General features: G+C 34.8%; 1 protein-coding gene across 5 annotated transcripts in view; it reads right to left on the reverse strand.

Moving 5' to 3' along the window:
* Positions 1–3,364: 3,364 nt before the first annotated feature.
* LOC127841355 (protein EFR3 homolog B-like) overlaps positions 3,365–16,840 on the reverse strand; it is a 41,046-nt gene continuing 27,570 nt past the window's right edge. For 3 of the 5 annotated variants that reach the window (XM_052370161.1, XM_052370159.1, XM_052370156.1), the window contains 5 exons: positions 9,559–9,683; positions 9,071–9,165; positions 7,669–7,717; positions 4,855–4,964; positions 3,365–3,727 (listed from right to left, as the gene is read on the reverse strand). In XM_052370161.1, coding sequence (XP_052226121.1) covers positions 3,587–3,727; positions 4,855–4,964; positions 7,669–7,717; positions 9,071–9,165; positions 9,559–9,683 — 520 coding nt within the window. In that variant the 3' untranslated portion in view covers positions 3,365–3,586. The remainder of the gene's footprint in view (positions 3,728–4,854; positions 4,965–7,668; positions 7,718–9,070; positions 9,166–9,558; positions 9,684–16,840) is intronic. The other 2 variants (XM_052370160.1, XM_052370157.1) reach the window with 1 other exon arrangement.

Raw genomic sequence — 16,840 nt, forward strand, 5'->3', positions numbered from 1 at the left:
TCGCATATGCATTCTAAAATGTGAACAAATACGATGTGTTAAATTACTCTCTTATTTGTGTTCGGACGCCCAGCTATTTGGGTATTATTCCACTCGTCGAAAAACTAATTAATACCTTTTCACGTTCATTATGAAATCGATTCTTGTACACTCCCGTGCTGACTGGTATAAGTCTAATATTGTCTCACAGGTTAAAAATCAGAAAAAAACTTGAACACAGCTCGTAAATCATTTTCAACCATTTCAGATAGTGATATGTCCTTGAAATGGATTTAAATGATGATTTAAATGATAAAGAGAGCGAGTATATACATATAGTTACGTCCAAGCAATACACAGTATGAACATGATTACTGGAACCGCCTCATGAACACGTTACGCAACGTGAAAATAAAAGTACATATTTACGAATAATACAAGTCTTAAATGTTAGTTTTCCTGCTCGCGTGCACTGCCCTGAAGATTGTGCGATAACATAAACATAAACATGAAGTTAAACTCGTATCATGTAAAGCTACAAAACTATTGGGTGGAGACTCCTTAGAATAACTGGTGAACATAATCATCGATTGTACTTAACTGTACAATAGTGATGGAATGCAGGTAGAGATGCAAGAGGTTTAGTTATAATGTAAAAGACTCGTATTCTTCCCACATAAAGAACGTTATAAATATTTAAAGGTATGTGCTAAAAACCATAACACCATTTCCCATATTAACGTAACTGGGTCCAAGACGTACCCTCCCTAACCAAAAAAGCGTGTGAAAAACGAGTCCAAATATATGTGTACATTTTAGAAATAGTACTTATTAACATTTGGTGTTGGAAAAGCTACAAGCGACGTGACAAGCTACCGGTTCATCTACACTGGTCGAGAAAACACAGAGATAACAGATAACAGTACCAATCAGTGAATCATTTATAAACCAAATCGTAAACGCAGAGTACGTGGTCGTGGTGGAATGGACGCGATTCCGACGCCCTGTACACTCACACAAAATACGCAATACCTTAACGTATATAATATCAAACAGGGTTTTCATCATGATTTCACTCAGCCCTGATATAGAGCTAAGTACTGAACAATATCCGTCTCCATAGTTAAATAAAGCTTCGTTCATATTAACACGAACTAGCGGTGGGGCGAGTTTTAAACCGATTCAAATATGGCATTTATCGTGGCAAACTAATTTTTATCAAGTTGCTCATAACGTCTTTCAGCAATATGCAGTATCAAAGAAGTTTGTTATGCCACTCCTGATTTTGTATTATACCCACCTGGAAAAATGATTACATTTAATAGTATGCACTGATGAAATGGTTTCGATACCAGAGTATTTTTTAACTGTGTGTATAAATTTAGAAAGCATTTTGTGAAATCTAAGTCCGAGAAAAACGTTGAGAAAAAAAATAATCTCGATTATGTTCAGATTGTTTTTCCCAGATGTCAAAACCAATTACCGCGAATATTTAAACATTCACAATAAGAAACGCTCGTAGCGTTTTTCAACAGTATTTATAAAAACTGCTCGAAATACTTATTTATGTATAAAAATACCTTTCCTTTTCATTTACGGAAAAATGGTACATGTAAGTGAGACATTAGTTATACCTTGCGGACAAAGATTCGAACCTAGCAAATGCAAGTCTGTAATGTATTATATATTGTTTGCCGGTTTTCTTTAGTAATGTTTAGAAATAGTAATTGGCCTAGTTTGGATCATTTGTTTAGAAGTACCTCTCGCTTTCGAAAAGTACATTAAAGGGGCCTTTTCAGGTTTTGATAAATTAACAAAATTAAAAAAATGTTTCAGATTCGCAAATTTTCGTTGTAGTTATATTTGAACGGAAACAATAAAACTGAATATGTACCATGCTCTAAAATATCCATTACATATGCGTCTTCTAACGATTTTAAAACCTGAAAATTATAAAGCGTTGCAACACGAAACGATTAAATAATTTGGAGAGTTCTGTTGCCGTTATATTTTGTGACACTACGAGACTTGCTTATATAAAGTATAAAATACATCCCTCACTTTATGAGCACGGATGGCCGAGAGGTCTAAGCGTTAGACTTTCACTCTAGGGGTCAGTGGTTTGAGCCCAGTTGAGGGTTACTTTTTTTCTTCTTTAATTGTATTCTTTTTTTTACTGGAGCTTTTTACATTTATCAATATAAAGCATTGAATGACAAACTTCAATACATGTCAAAATCTGTAAAAAAAAAAGGCCCTTTAACCCTGGGTATTAAAAAATGGTTTAAAGTATTAAGAACGACATTCAAACAAAAAGTGACGATTTAAAAAGGCTTGCATTCAGCATTTCATAGTTATATGAGCTGAAGTGAAATGGAGATATTATAACAATCTATTCTTGTTCCCGTCATTTATTCAAATGAAATGAAAATAGTATCACACAATACATATTTGAGTTACGGAACAAAACTGTAAAAACACACACAATACAAATACAAAATTTAACATATTGCACAATAGGCATTCCACCTAAAATGTTCTTTACTGCATAAGTTATGACCTGACCTTTAAACTGAACAGATAATAGTGGCGAATGTTATTATTTGCAAAATAAAGCTATATTAGACTGCTAACAAAACATCAGTAGCTTTCTAACAACACAGTGAATAAACAACATGTAAACTGAGCTCAGTTATTTTCTAGATAAAACCCCTTGATTTGCTAATTCAGACTTGCATTAATCAGTACATGCTGGCGTGGAAGTACATGCTGGTATGTATATGTCACGCAATTCAATATTTGATATGAGTGAAGTTGTATAATATAGAAACAGTTTTGTATTCTATCTATAAACTGATGTAACCCAACTCTACTTGTTCACTTTGTAAATTTTCATTCACAACCTTCTTGTACTCTTCGAACTCCATTTTCAATTTTGCTTTTTTAAAGGGATCTTTTCACAGTTTGGTAAATTGACAAAATTGAAAACTTTATGAAACCAAAATGTAACTTCAACATGATTAATCTTTGAAACCTCTGTCTTCCATAAAAATAAAACAGTTGTCGCTTAACAGGAAACAGGAGTTATAGAAGAAAATGATGTTTGTTTCACTAAACACTATTTTGCATACAAGAATTTTTTAAAAGCACATGGTGCTACTCCACTTTAAGAATTACTGCGGGTTTGGAATGAGCATATTTCGTCACCTAACTCAAAAGGCCATACAAGCTATCACATTCATCAAACCAACCATTTTTTATCAGTGAATTATTACCATACAAAGTAACCAGCACATTTTATTGCTGTGTTGTATTTTGGTAAGAAAAATATCCTTTTGAATATATTTTGTCCAATTGGGATTTAACAAGCAAACATATAGTGGTCTATTGATGCTCGACAAACATTCAATACTCAGAGTCATACAGTAAAAACCTGATTGCCTTGAACTCACGTGGCTCAAAATAAAGTTTGGCTAATTACTCAAAACACGCATTTAATTCAAGCTGCAACATAAGACAAATAAAATGGTGTTGCTTAAAATTCTATAAAACCAACAATTTACTTAAGCCTAGCAGACATAAGGGTCTCCAAGAACTGTATGTGAGTTTAGTACACATAGAGGTCTGGGAACTGTATGTCCAGTATGGTGGGAGGTTGTTTTGAGGCACCTCTAAGCATCGCCGGACTGTCAGAACCCCTTGACACCATCGACAGAATCTCATTCAGTTTGTTGTGGAAATGATTTGACTGAAAACATACAACTAAAGATATATAAGTTGCAAGACAAAAAAGTATTCATACACTGATAGACACACTGTATTCAAAATTAAAGGCATAATGTAACTAATCAATATCTCTTTCTGCCAGACCGACGATGAAAATGTAAGCTTGTTATAACTATAATATTTCATAAATGTTATACAATTTCCCAATCATACAGAACCAATTGTGTTTCAAGACGATTCCAGCTACATATAACAAATACTTCACCCTCAAATCAGTCATAAACCCCAAACTGCGTTTTTGCCTCAGTCTGTGCAACTATCTTAAACAACCAAATTCGTTGAATTGATATCCCCTGCCAATATGCTTCTGGACACAAAAGTGTTATATTTGACACTCAGAAAAGCAATTTTTCAAGATACAAAGGGCCATAACTCCATTATTAACAGATGGTGTACAATGCCATTTGGCGTACATCATCCTCTTATCGATATATATACTTGTAATATATACTCATACCAAGTTTCAATGAAATCCCCCAAAGCACTTCCAAGATATGGCTCCAGACGGAAAGACGGACGGAAAGACGGACGGACAACGCCAAAACAATATCCCTCCGCCTATGGCGGGGGATAACAAGTACATGTATCACATTCATGTATTCCTCCACCAAAGATGTTATTAGCCCAAATATAAACTTTGACCTTTGTATGACCTTAACCTTGTGGATAGTAAAGGTTAGAATTTACTGCTGAATGAAGAAGGAAACACATACAACAAGTTTCATGGCGATGTGTGTGTCCTCGACCTTTACCATAGGGATTTGCCTCACAATCTGTGCATGAGGTCCATTTGAATGACATGGCACAGGTATTCTTCTTCAAATGAGCCTCGCTCTGATAAAACTTTGGTAAATGCATATGCTTAAAGTGTTAGCACAGATAAGCCTGTGCACTAGGCATAGGCTTATCATAAACAACTATTACCGTTTTATTGAATTTTCAGTTTAAAGGGGGTCTATGCTAAACAAAATCAACTGTACCGTGGACTTCACAGGCCAATCTGGGATGATACTTTACAGATATGCGTTTAGCTCAGTTTTCCCAAAACATAGCTCAAATAACTCAACAAAATCTAAATACACACTGTACCTTTGCCTCTGCTCGTGCAACTATCTCCTCAAAGGGGTCATTGCGGAAGGTGTTGACAATCTCCAGTCTCTTCCTCTCCTCCTCCTCCCTCCGCACCTTGGGATCCTCAGCTGAGAACAGCAAAACAAACAGGGCCTGGTTCCTCAAAACAGCCACTTAAACTTACAGTTAATCATTTGTCCATCAAGTTATTAACGTGACTTAATTGTTAACCATTTCATATACAGTGGAACCCTTCTAAACCAGACAATCCCAAGACCGACAGAAAATTCCGGTTTAGAGAGGATTCCGGTTTAGAGGGGACATCGACTATTTTACTTTCAGAAAGTCAATTACATAGCCAAATGTGGAAAAAACTCTTTTAGCAAATTTTAAAAGTTTATTTACATATATCAGCAATATCAGTCACAACATAAATCAAACAGTGCACCCTGAAAAACAAACTATTTTATACATGCATGCGTTTGTTATGTGAATTTACTTTTTCGCACGATATCCCCGACCGTCGATTTTCCTACCCCATAATTCTCTGACAGCATCTTAAGTGTAGGTTTAGGGAACATCTATGACTCTTTGATCAATTTGATTTTGTCTTGTAAGGACAATCCATGCGCATTCGCTTAGTAGGAGGTTCGGACATTTTTAGTCTTAGTTATCTTAGCTAACAGTTTGAAAATCTAAATGAATATCTTAATGCAACTGCTCCAAAAACTCTGCAAATCACCATTGCATATGACACTAAATTAGCAATTGTGATACACAACACAAAATTAAATAGCATTAAGATTATTAAAATTTAGCATGGCTTCCAACATCAAAAACAAAACACACTAAAGAACTCTATTTCGTTATCAGTAATTATAATCCGTATTATCACCTCCATTGATCGATATGTACATCACAGGACATGAATCTTTTAATTGTTTTGCGAATTTTACAGTTAGCTATTTTTTCGACCACCTTTATTAATTTCACGCATCTTTAATCCGCTATTCACAAGTTTTTGACACTAGGTCTAAGGTGCAATAAACCGGCCCTGAGCGGTTTAGAGAGGTACAATTACGTATGGAATGACCCAATTTTGATCCAAAGAATGACAAGTATTCGGAATTGAGGGGATTCCGGTCTTGGGGAGATATTTTACGCATGGTTTTATATGGGAAAAAATGGGACTGGACAACTTGTCCTGTTTAGAGGGGATTCCGGTAAAGAGAGGATCCGGTTTAGAGGGTTTCCACTGTACGTGTTAATTGTAAACAAATGTGTTGGCTTGAATAATTTGCATATGTTTGATAATAAATATCTGTTAAAAACTTTTTTTAGTTTTACTTCGGTCAGCAATTAAAGGACAATGACCTTACCTTGCCATTAAAGTTATGAGAACCTGTTAATCAAGGTTTGGTTGAGGGTGATTTTGAAACACCTATGCAGTGGATAAACTATTCTCCCTTACTGGGTTCACCATAGTCTTCATTTTAAACATACCAATAATTTTACAACTATTTGTGAGGCTGTCTTGAAAGTCAACATGAAGACCTATGCTGTTTGGAGATCTTTTTAGCAATGTTGGGATGAAAACCTTTGTATTCTTAGCAACACGCCTTGATTTTAATTAATCCATATGCACAACATTTTATCTAGGGTTGTTGGCAAAAAATCAACATCACAAGAACAATTTAATATTTACTGGTCATAAAAATGTATTATGTAATGGAATATGAGCAGAATTTCATGATGTAAGCTCATGACCAGCAGACATGTTTGCTCATGAGTCGTGTTTGATCAGGTACTCAAAATCTGTACATTTTTAACAAATTATAAGGCTAGACATCAGCTAATTATCAGAATCAAAATAATTCCAAAGTTAAATGGTCCATAACTCTGCAAATGCTTTTTAAATATATAAAAACATAACGTCTTATGCTTCCACATAGTATAAACAACAAATCTATTAAGTTTCATGCTCACAAAGCATTTTGGTGCAGCTTGACAGACCGACAAATTGACTGACCAACAGCTAGAAAAACACAAATTCTCATATGACTTGATGTTCAAAAACCACCTAAGATAACAAAACTACATTCATAACAACACAATGGTAAGTCCTGCCATTGCTTGAAATCTTTTGTATTTCTGACAGAATTGATCAAGGACAATCATACCAATAGTATGGTCTTTTGGATTATATAAAAATGTATAGTAAGATGTAAATTGTATCCAATACCCAACACAAATTTGGAAACGCATTAACTACCAATTTTCCATGAGTAAAACTAAATTTATACCCATTTAAAGTAACTACCTGTATAACTATCAATAATTTACTATAATATTACAATTAAATAAACAACTGCCATGGAGCTTATGTTTTTCTTGGTGAATATTACACAAGCAACACATGATTGTTAACCAAAGTTTAGAAACTTACCAATGACAGAATGATACCATTTAAATTTAAGTGGTGATTTTGATAACAGAATATTGTAATGAATCTTTATTACTGGAATTAAAATTCTTAAGCCGGCTTTAGTTATTTATTATTTGTAAATCCCAGATACATTTGTAAAGAATTAAGAGCTTCCTATCGAGGAGAATATCCCCTCCCACTTCTACTTAGAGGTTTTTCAGTTCATTAATAAAAAAGAGCCTCAATGTGGGAAAATAGCACTTAATACTTATGTGTAAAGTATTGTCCTAGATAAGCCTGTTCAGACTGCATGGGCTTACCTGGGGTAACTATTAATGCACAAAAATGAAGCCGGTCTGTCAAGAGAGCTGGTCCCATACATTCCAAATTTTACAAACTCGACTTACCTAGCATCTTCTTTAATGATTCCACCGTGATTTCTTCTGTTTCACGTCTCTGTAACAAATGATTTTGAAATAATTTGAAACAGTTTGGTTGAAAATCTCAACGTAGATAAAGTTAAATGTTAAAATCCACATAACAAAACTGTGTTCTCAATAAAACATCAAATCCTTCACAAAACTTTTTTTTAACATGAAATATGTTTGTACATAAAGAAAATAATTGTAAACAAGACTATTGCCAATCAATAAAAGTCCCCTACCTCTCCATATTGCCATCTATCCATGTTTTAAGCTTCATGAAAAAATATGAAGAACTTTTTAAGTTATCGCAGGATCCACCATTTTCAGCAATATTTATAGTCTATTTGTTGCCATAGCAACCAGAATTCTTAACGTAGGAACAAAATGAAATGGCATGCATAATCTCCATGTTGCCATCTGTCCATGTTTAAAGGTTCATGAAAAAATATGAAGAACTTTTTAAGTTATCGCAGGATCCACCATTTTCAGCAATATTTCTAGTCTATTTGTTGCCATAGTAACCAGAATTCTTGACATAGGAACAAAATAAAGTTTCATGAAAAAAATATGAAGAATTTTGATAGTAATCGCACGATCCAGAAAAGTGTGACAGACTGACAGACACACAGAGCACAAACCATAAGTCCCTCTCCGGTTTCACCGGTAGGGGACTTATAATAAACAAAGAAAATCTGTAAAGTGTAATGGACCAACAAACTGCTACATTCTAAAGATCACAGATTTTCTGAAAAAGAAATTTCTTAAATGGTGCCAAACAGTTTTGTTTTTTTTCTATTATACCACCAAAATTTTTATAAGTGATATATATATATATACTTAAGTCTAAGATTTAACTTAAAATTGACTTATGAGAATGCTTATTACTACACTTTACTGAGATTTTTTTTTAATGGGTTAAATATATATAGGATCTGGCACGAGTTGTCATATCATACCATATTTTATTAAACGAGTTCAGGAATTTTGCTAGCTTACTAACGAATTTCCTGGACGAGTTTAATAAAATATGGCATGATATGACAACGAGTGTCAGATCTTTTTTATCACATGCTTTTAAATGAGCAAATTAAATAAATATTTACGCAAACATAATGATAAATCCCAAATGTTGTTTACATTTCGTGATGTCTTTTGACGTTGCAACATCATTTCAGCAAAATAACAAAATGCGAGTGGTCAATAAAGCAAAAGTAAGCCAATGAAAACGCTTAAAAATGTTGTATTACACATGTGTAATATAAAAAAATATGTAATGGTTGTATTACATGGGAAACAGGGTATAGCATGTGATAAATATATATACTTAAGTCTATGATTGAACTTAGGATGTTTAGTTATAATGATATCATGTTATGTCATTTACCCGGCCCTGCATTGGAGAGGCCTCTGGAGATTCAAAGTCCATCACGATGGAGTTGACGTCACTCATGCTCCTATTGCCATCAACCTCTGAGACCCCTCAAACAAAAGACAATATAAAGCTGGTACATCTCAATTAAGTTACTTTGCTTATATTTTATATTAATATTCATGAAGTCATATTATGTTTTAGTTTAACAAAGAGCTTAATCTTCGTAACATAAGATGATAAAAATCCCACATGCCAAACTTTGTATCACAAAGAACAATGCCTCAAAGTTTGAATATTATTTGTTGAAACCTTAAGGAGGACTCCTTCGAACAAGTTTGTGTCTCCAGACGGACTGGCCGGCGCACTGTGGACAGACGGACAGACAGACAGTTGAAATCACATCCATGTTAATTCCAGTATACCCCAATTACTTCCTAGCGTGGGTATATAACAAAACATTCATCAAGTGAAACTTTACCACTTATCATGAAAATGTGTACCCAATGGTTTCTGTATGAAGGACGTGGAGAGACGTGACACATCTACCTCAGCAGACATAAGGATGCTGGAGATGGCCTCCTGCTGGAACACCCAGCTGTCTCGCAGTGTCTCCACCTCGGGGTAGCTGCAACAGCAGTGTTGTGCTACCATGACAACCACATTATAGTCTAGTAACCATAGCAACCAGCAGTAAGAGCTGAAACTTGACATTTTAACACCATAGCCACTTGTAAATATTACCTCAGACACATGTTGTAACAGCAGCAACATGTTTCATTGGAAACTCTTGAAAAATAGCAAAATGTCAACATATTACCTTTTTAACTAGTTACCATGGTACAAACCACAGCAACATAAAGGACAGCAATGAATCCTTTTCAAACACAACATTACAAATTGTGACCATGGTAATCAGTTGTTATGACTTGCAACATTAACTCTTAGCACACGTAACAAGCTTTGAAACATGACCTCTGGACTTGCTCAAAGAGTTTCAAAATGACATCTTATAACAAAAGCAACTGGTTGAAAGATAAGCAAAACAAGAGCACTGCATAACAGGTGCCATCGCTCGGCTGTGGGTGCATTTTTTAATAAATGAAAGCTTGTCAGAATTTTTTTTTTAGATGTCACAGTGACCTTGACCTTTGTCCTAGTAATATGGGTGTGGCGTGTAGAACTCATCAAGGTGCAGCTACATATGAAGTTTCAAGTTGTAGGTGGATGCACTTTGATTTTAGAGCCAATGTTCAAAACCTTGACAAAATGTTAAGGTTTTAGCACGACGCTGACGACACGACACGAAACGGACACAACACGACGAGCTGGCTATGACAATACCTCGGGTTTTCTCCGAAAACAGCCGAGCTAATTACAGCTTAGAATCATAGCAAAAAGTTGGATGAAAAGTAAGATTTAAAATAATATTAACAGGTTGCTTTAGCAACAGCATAGCATAAAACTATAGCAGCTAGTTGTAAGAATGGCAACATGATCTCTTTTTAACATGACGACAAGTTGTAATTGCAAACAGGACATCGTTTTACCACAACGACTAGTTGATATAGCAAATAAAACATCTTATAATAATAACAACTAGTCGTAATTGCAAACATGCATCTTATTACCATAACAATTCGTTGTAATAGCAACACAACATCTAATAACCATAACAACGCATTGTAATAGCAACATGACATCTTATGACCATAACAACTATAAGTAATGGCTGAATGATATCTTATAAGTTATAACCATACAAACTAGTTTTAAGTTTTAATAGCAACATGATATTCTATAACCACAACAACTAGTTGTAACAGCACCATGACATCTTATCAACAAAACAACTATTTGTAACAGCAGCACATCGTATAACCACAACAACTTGTTTTAATAGCAACATGACTGATTGACATCTTAAAAACATAACAACTAGTTGAAATAGCAAAATGAAATATTATACCATAAAAACTACTTGTAACAGCAACATGAGAACAATAGACAATAGTTGTTATAGCGAAATGACATATTATAACTATTTAAGCTAGTAGTAAGAATAGTAGCATGACATCTTATAACAGTAGAAGCTGTTTAAAAACAGAATTATGACACCTTAAAACCAGAAAAAAAAGTTGTAAGAATAGTCATTTTGATGCGCCCTGCTTGTGTTTGCTTCCCTCCTCATGCCCCTCTTGACTGGTGAACATAAATATAAAATTCTTTTGACAAAAGACAAGCCTAAATTACAAGTGTTTGACTAAGATTTTTTGTTTAGTTTAGCTGATTATAAACAAGACTATTGCCAAGCAATATATGTCCCCTACCGGCTCCACCATTGTCAGAAATTCCACCATTGTCAGATTAAAAAAAATAAAATTGTTGCCATAGCAACCAGAATTTTTTATGTAGGAACAAAATGAAATGACGTGCATATGCCCATATTGCCATCTATCCATGTTTCAAGTTTCATGAAAAAAAAGGACTTTTAAAGTTATCGCAGGATCAAGAAAAAAACACCATTTTCAGCAGTATGTCTAGTCTATTTGTTGCCATAGCAACCAGAATTTTTGATGTAGGAACAAAATAAAATGACGTGCATAATGTCCATACTGCCGTCTATCCATATTTCAAGTTTCATGAAAAAATATTAAGAACTTTTAAAGTTATCGCAGGATCCAGAAAAAAACACCATTTTCAGCAGTATTTCTAATTCGTTGCCATATCAACCAATATTTTTGACATAGGAACAAAATGAAATGATGTGCATAATGTCCATATTGCCGTCTATCCATGTTTCAAGTTTCATGAAAAAATATTGAGAACTTTTAAAGTTATCGCAGGATCCAGAAAAAAAAACATTTTCAGCAGTATTTCTAGTCTATTTATTGCAATAGCAACCAGAATTTTGATGTAGGAACAAAATGAAATGAAGTGCATAATCTCCATATTGCCATCTATCCATGTTTAAAGTTTCATGAAAAAATATGAAGAACTTTAAAAGTTATCGCAGGATCCAGAAAAGTGTGACAGAAGGACTGACTGACTGACGGACACACAGAGCGCAAACCATAAGTCCCTTCCGGTTTCACCGGTAGGGGACAAAAATATCACCACACTTGCCTGGTTTTCCTATACCGTTTGTGATCCCAGATCTCTCTCTATCATATTTAACTTATGGGCCAAATAAGTAGTTATCCTTGTATCCAAAAGTAATGATCACTATGTGAGTAAATAAATTCCATAACTCAGAGCAATATATGCTTACTCGAATATTTCGACTATATCACATAGTCTTCATCAGCGATGTTCTGGTCAGTTGAACAGTATATGCAAAATGTGTTTGATGCAATATTTCCAGGAGCTTATTCACGGCCGTTAATCATGCGCGCCACCTCTTTTTTTGCGATGCATTAATAAATGAGCCAATGCTACTTCCATGGTGGCGCTAATCACCGGATATTTTGAAGTTTTACGGATAATTGTACAAGGTGAGTAGGTTTTATATGTTTTCACAAAGAAAATTCCTGGTCCTTGTGAATAAATCTTCTTTAAGGGAATTAGCTCAAACACAGAATAATGTTGTTACAATATATTTAATAACAAAATGTACAAATAACTTTACAATGTTCTATTACGGAGTTCCGCAAGTTTCTTTCCCCTATATGTTCAAACTGTATGGCTTATATAAGGGTCTTTTCATGACAATTCATTACTTGTTTTAAATCTGTTACAAACAATACCAACAGCCTTTGAAAAGCATTATATTTAAAAGGCATTATATACCCATCAAAGCATGGATCATAACAAAAGGATGATCTGTTAATATAAATCCTTTCAGCTGTGAAAAGTAAGATAATAATATAAGATGAACACAAAAGGAGTGACAAACACTAATTTTAAAACCTCATACCGGGGTATCTAGGAATAAAATAGTTTCTTACATTAAGCTATAGTTGACATTAAATTATTAAACTGTAGAAAGAAGAAATATCAGGTTATGAACAGCAAACTAAATAGATAAAAAATTATGTCCTTGTGACAATGTGTTTTCAACATAATTCACATTATTTAAAAATTCGGGCAATGTAGTGCGATTCAGCGAAGATTTATTCATCCAAAAATGTACAGAAACATATAAACACAACTTATTTGGAAATGTGAGGACTTTTATAAGTTTTGACATGATTGGGGTTTTGAAATCAAATCGATGTCTGCGTCTAAGATATACAAGTTGCTGCATGCACAAACACATTGGCGTTTTGTAGATATAAAATATTTTTTTGCAATTTTCCAAACGAGGTGGAGCCAATTCAAAGGAGGTGGCGCTAAGGAAAGGAGGTGGCACTAATGCACGATATGATTTAACAGTCGTATGATGTTGTCATGAAAGTTGTTCATATATTCACTTACACTTTAAATCATTTTGAACAATTTCTCTTCTACACCGACGTTATTTATAGCTCGATTGATTCTCATAAATTAATGACGCTTTTTTTTATTTCAGCACGGACATGAATAACGGAACTAAATAAGATATGAATGCAAATCATGTAACAAGTCATACACCACAAACTGAATTTCCACTTCTAAAACGGTAATGTGATTGGTATGCAATCGTCGGTTTAGTTCCGTGTACAACTTAAAAGTACACCCAGTGCACCAGAAATATGTACACGCTGGTAAATGTGTGAAACGATTTTCAACGAAGGATTTGGGTAATCATTGTCGTCAGTATCAAGGCAGAGAGAAACTGAAATGTGAACTTTGCCATACAGAATTTGGCTATATCCGAAACCTAAAACGCCACGCACAGCATTGCGGTGAGGGTCAAACGAAAAAGCATACATGTGATGTTTGTCAAAAAAATGTATAGATCCAAACGAGCCCTATATATGCACACCAGAGTTTAACACTTGGGGAACATTTGCATTTGCCAGATTTGCGGGAAAAAGTTTGAGAAGGAATACTCACTTTCTCGGCACTTGAAAAATGTGCACAAGGATTAACTTTGTTCATAGAAGCAATTAGCCAGAGTTGCTGATTTGTTTATTTATGTTATGTTTTTTTTTGCCCCAAGTAGAGAATTATTTTCCAGAGTGACGGTGATTGCATCAAGTTGTAACGCAGCTGTATATTTTATAAGAGTCAGAAAAGCATCTTTATATTTTGATAATTTCTTGCATATCCTGTTATGGCTTTGATTATTTTGTTTCCTTTCAGTTATTGATTATGTAAAGATCTTAATATCCCGTGGTATAAGTTTGCTCATTCATATCGCTGCACTGAATCGAAAAAATAGTTTATTTAATTGATAACGTTTGGTTAATATTGTATGTTAATTGAAACAATTCTTCATCGTTATCACTTTTACCTACGATATCAAATTGTTGCTAGGCAGCGACGTGTAACTCAAAATTGTTTTTGTTAATGAAATAAATTATAAACATAATTTTCTGCATATTAACAATCAAAATCCGTTTTCACCAGCCCATTTTTATATTGGAGACTTAAGAATAAACTGAGGCGGAAAAAAATGTAGGCGTTTACTATAAAGTATTTGATTACAATATGACGTATTTTGTTTTCCAACTTCAGAGACACAGTTTATAGCACATTATTTAATATTCAGTTTCCGTATATGGATGTTTTGGTGAATACGGGCCTGTGTAGTAAAACCTGGCGAGATGTAATTGTACTGTTAGAACAAGCGGCTTGCCTAGTAGTAGAGCCTTGGGCTAAAAATCCGAGGATCGGTGGTTCGCATACCGGCCTGGAAACGTAACTTGTGATATTTGGTCATGCAATTAATTCTTGATTTATTCTATCCCTGATATAAGTTGGGCAGTTGTTCGTCTTGGCATAAGTAAGCGCACTTAGTACTGGTAAACCCAGGAAAAGAGTGCATGTAACAACTGGCTCTCGATAAGTAATTTCCCGCTCAGGTACTACATTAAAGTACCCCAGGTAACTTAAGTATACTACAAATGACTCGGAGTACGGAAAATATACTAAAAAGTGTCCCAGGGTATGAACCGGTGCCTGTAAGCGTATTTTCCGTTCCCGGTGTACATATTAGTATACTTAAGAGTACCCGCGGTACTTTTAAATAGTCGCTGGGCCAACAACAACCAATAGAGACAACCGCAATTGGTAATTTGCAGCTCAGTAACTACTCAAAGAGTATCCCATTTACATCAAGTATACAACAGAGTATCTGGAATACCGAAAATAAACTAAAAGCTACCCCGGAATATGGCCGTATCCGGGATCTATTGTAGTATACTCAAGACTTCACGGGGTAATTTAAGTAGTACCTGAGCCGTCAACGACCAAAGGAAAACCAAACTGACGGTCGTGATAAATCTGTATTACTTTTTAAAACGGAAACAAACTTACAAAAAACAACAAACGAAACAGTTTTGGCAGGACCTTTTTTACAGCTGACAAAATTATTGAATATATTATATACAGCTTAAAGTTCTTTAAAAAATGCTGAAGTGAACAACAGTTTTCTATTTGATGAGTTATGCGCGACATACAATGCTCATATAACACTTATCTCAGTAATTATGTTTCATTTGCTCAGCACTTAGGCATTGCTGTCAAAGTCACGATCAACAACATGATATACATGCATTTATGCCAATACGTTTATTAGGCAACATGTTTTCCTCGTTAACTTTGTATCCGTAGTGTGCTCGCATGGGTTGCTCACCCCTCACAGTGCTTAGGGTTTAGTCTTAAAAACGTATGTCCATGCGTTTACTGAAATACCCAATATCTTGTCTAAGCATATAGCTTTCATGAGATTTGTACCTAAATGAGTTTTATATAAGCCTGTGCTCACTTCGCAATTTAATTCAAAGCCAAGTGGATTAAACTGTGATAACACACTTTTACATGTACTTGGACATGCAAAGTTTATTTTTGACCAACTCGGATGCAGTCCCCCAAACAAGCGCTTTCCCAACCAGAAAAACTTCATTGTTGTGTCATGATAGCGCATGGTTCTTATGTCTTCAGAGTCAAACCATTTGACAACATCTAAAACAATTGAAATGCAACATTGTCTAACGGAAATCGTCCACTTGATACTAAATTTAATCAAAGCGCTGAAGATACTGAAGTTAATTGCTGTTGTCGTCCTTGATTAACTTGTGCGCATTGCACAGGCTAATCAATGTGTACAGGCTAATCTTATTTGACATGCATTAAGCCCCGTTTTCCCTGAAAGCAGCCAATATGTACAAATTTCAATGATAAACACTACACTGGTCAATGTCGTCTTACAAGCTGGTAAAAACACTCACTGTAGTAGTAGATGCAGACGCTCCTAGCATTCGTCGTCTGCAGTGCAGACAGGCAGCGGTAATCGTTCCTAGCATATTGAGTTAAGGTTCTTATCGTAGCTAAGGCTTCTAAGCACATACTGATTTGAAAAACATGCTCTGTAAAAAAAACATGCTCACAACTAAAACCGACACCATTTGCCCATCGACACTTTCCTCAAGGAGGATCTTCATAGCGTCGTTAAATAATAGAACAATAGAACAATAATACACAGAAACTGTTACATAAAATAGGTCACTTTAAAATGGCTGAAAATGTGCATTGGCGCCACCCCCTGTCCTGAGCGCCACCTCCTTGCCATTGGCTCCATCTCTTTTTGAAAATTGCAAAATTATGTAATAGATCAGCAAGAAGCCAGTGTTTTTGTGCATGCAACAAATTGTACATGTTCACAGCAATTGTTTGATGCCATTAAAGATTTCTTTGGAT

Source organism: Dreissena polymorpha, chromosome 8 (assembly GCF_020536995.1).
Source record: "Dreissena polymorpha isolate Duluth1 chromosome 8, UMN_Dpol_1.0, whole genome shotgun sequence".
Taxonomy (NCBI): Eukaryota; Metazoa; Mollusca; class Bivalvia; order Myida; family Dreissenidae; genus Dreissena; species Dreissena polymorpha.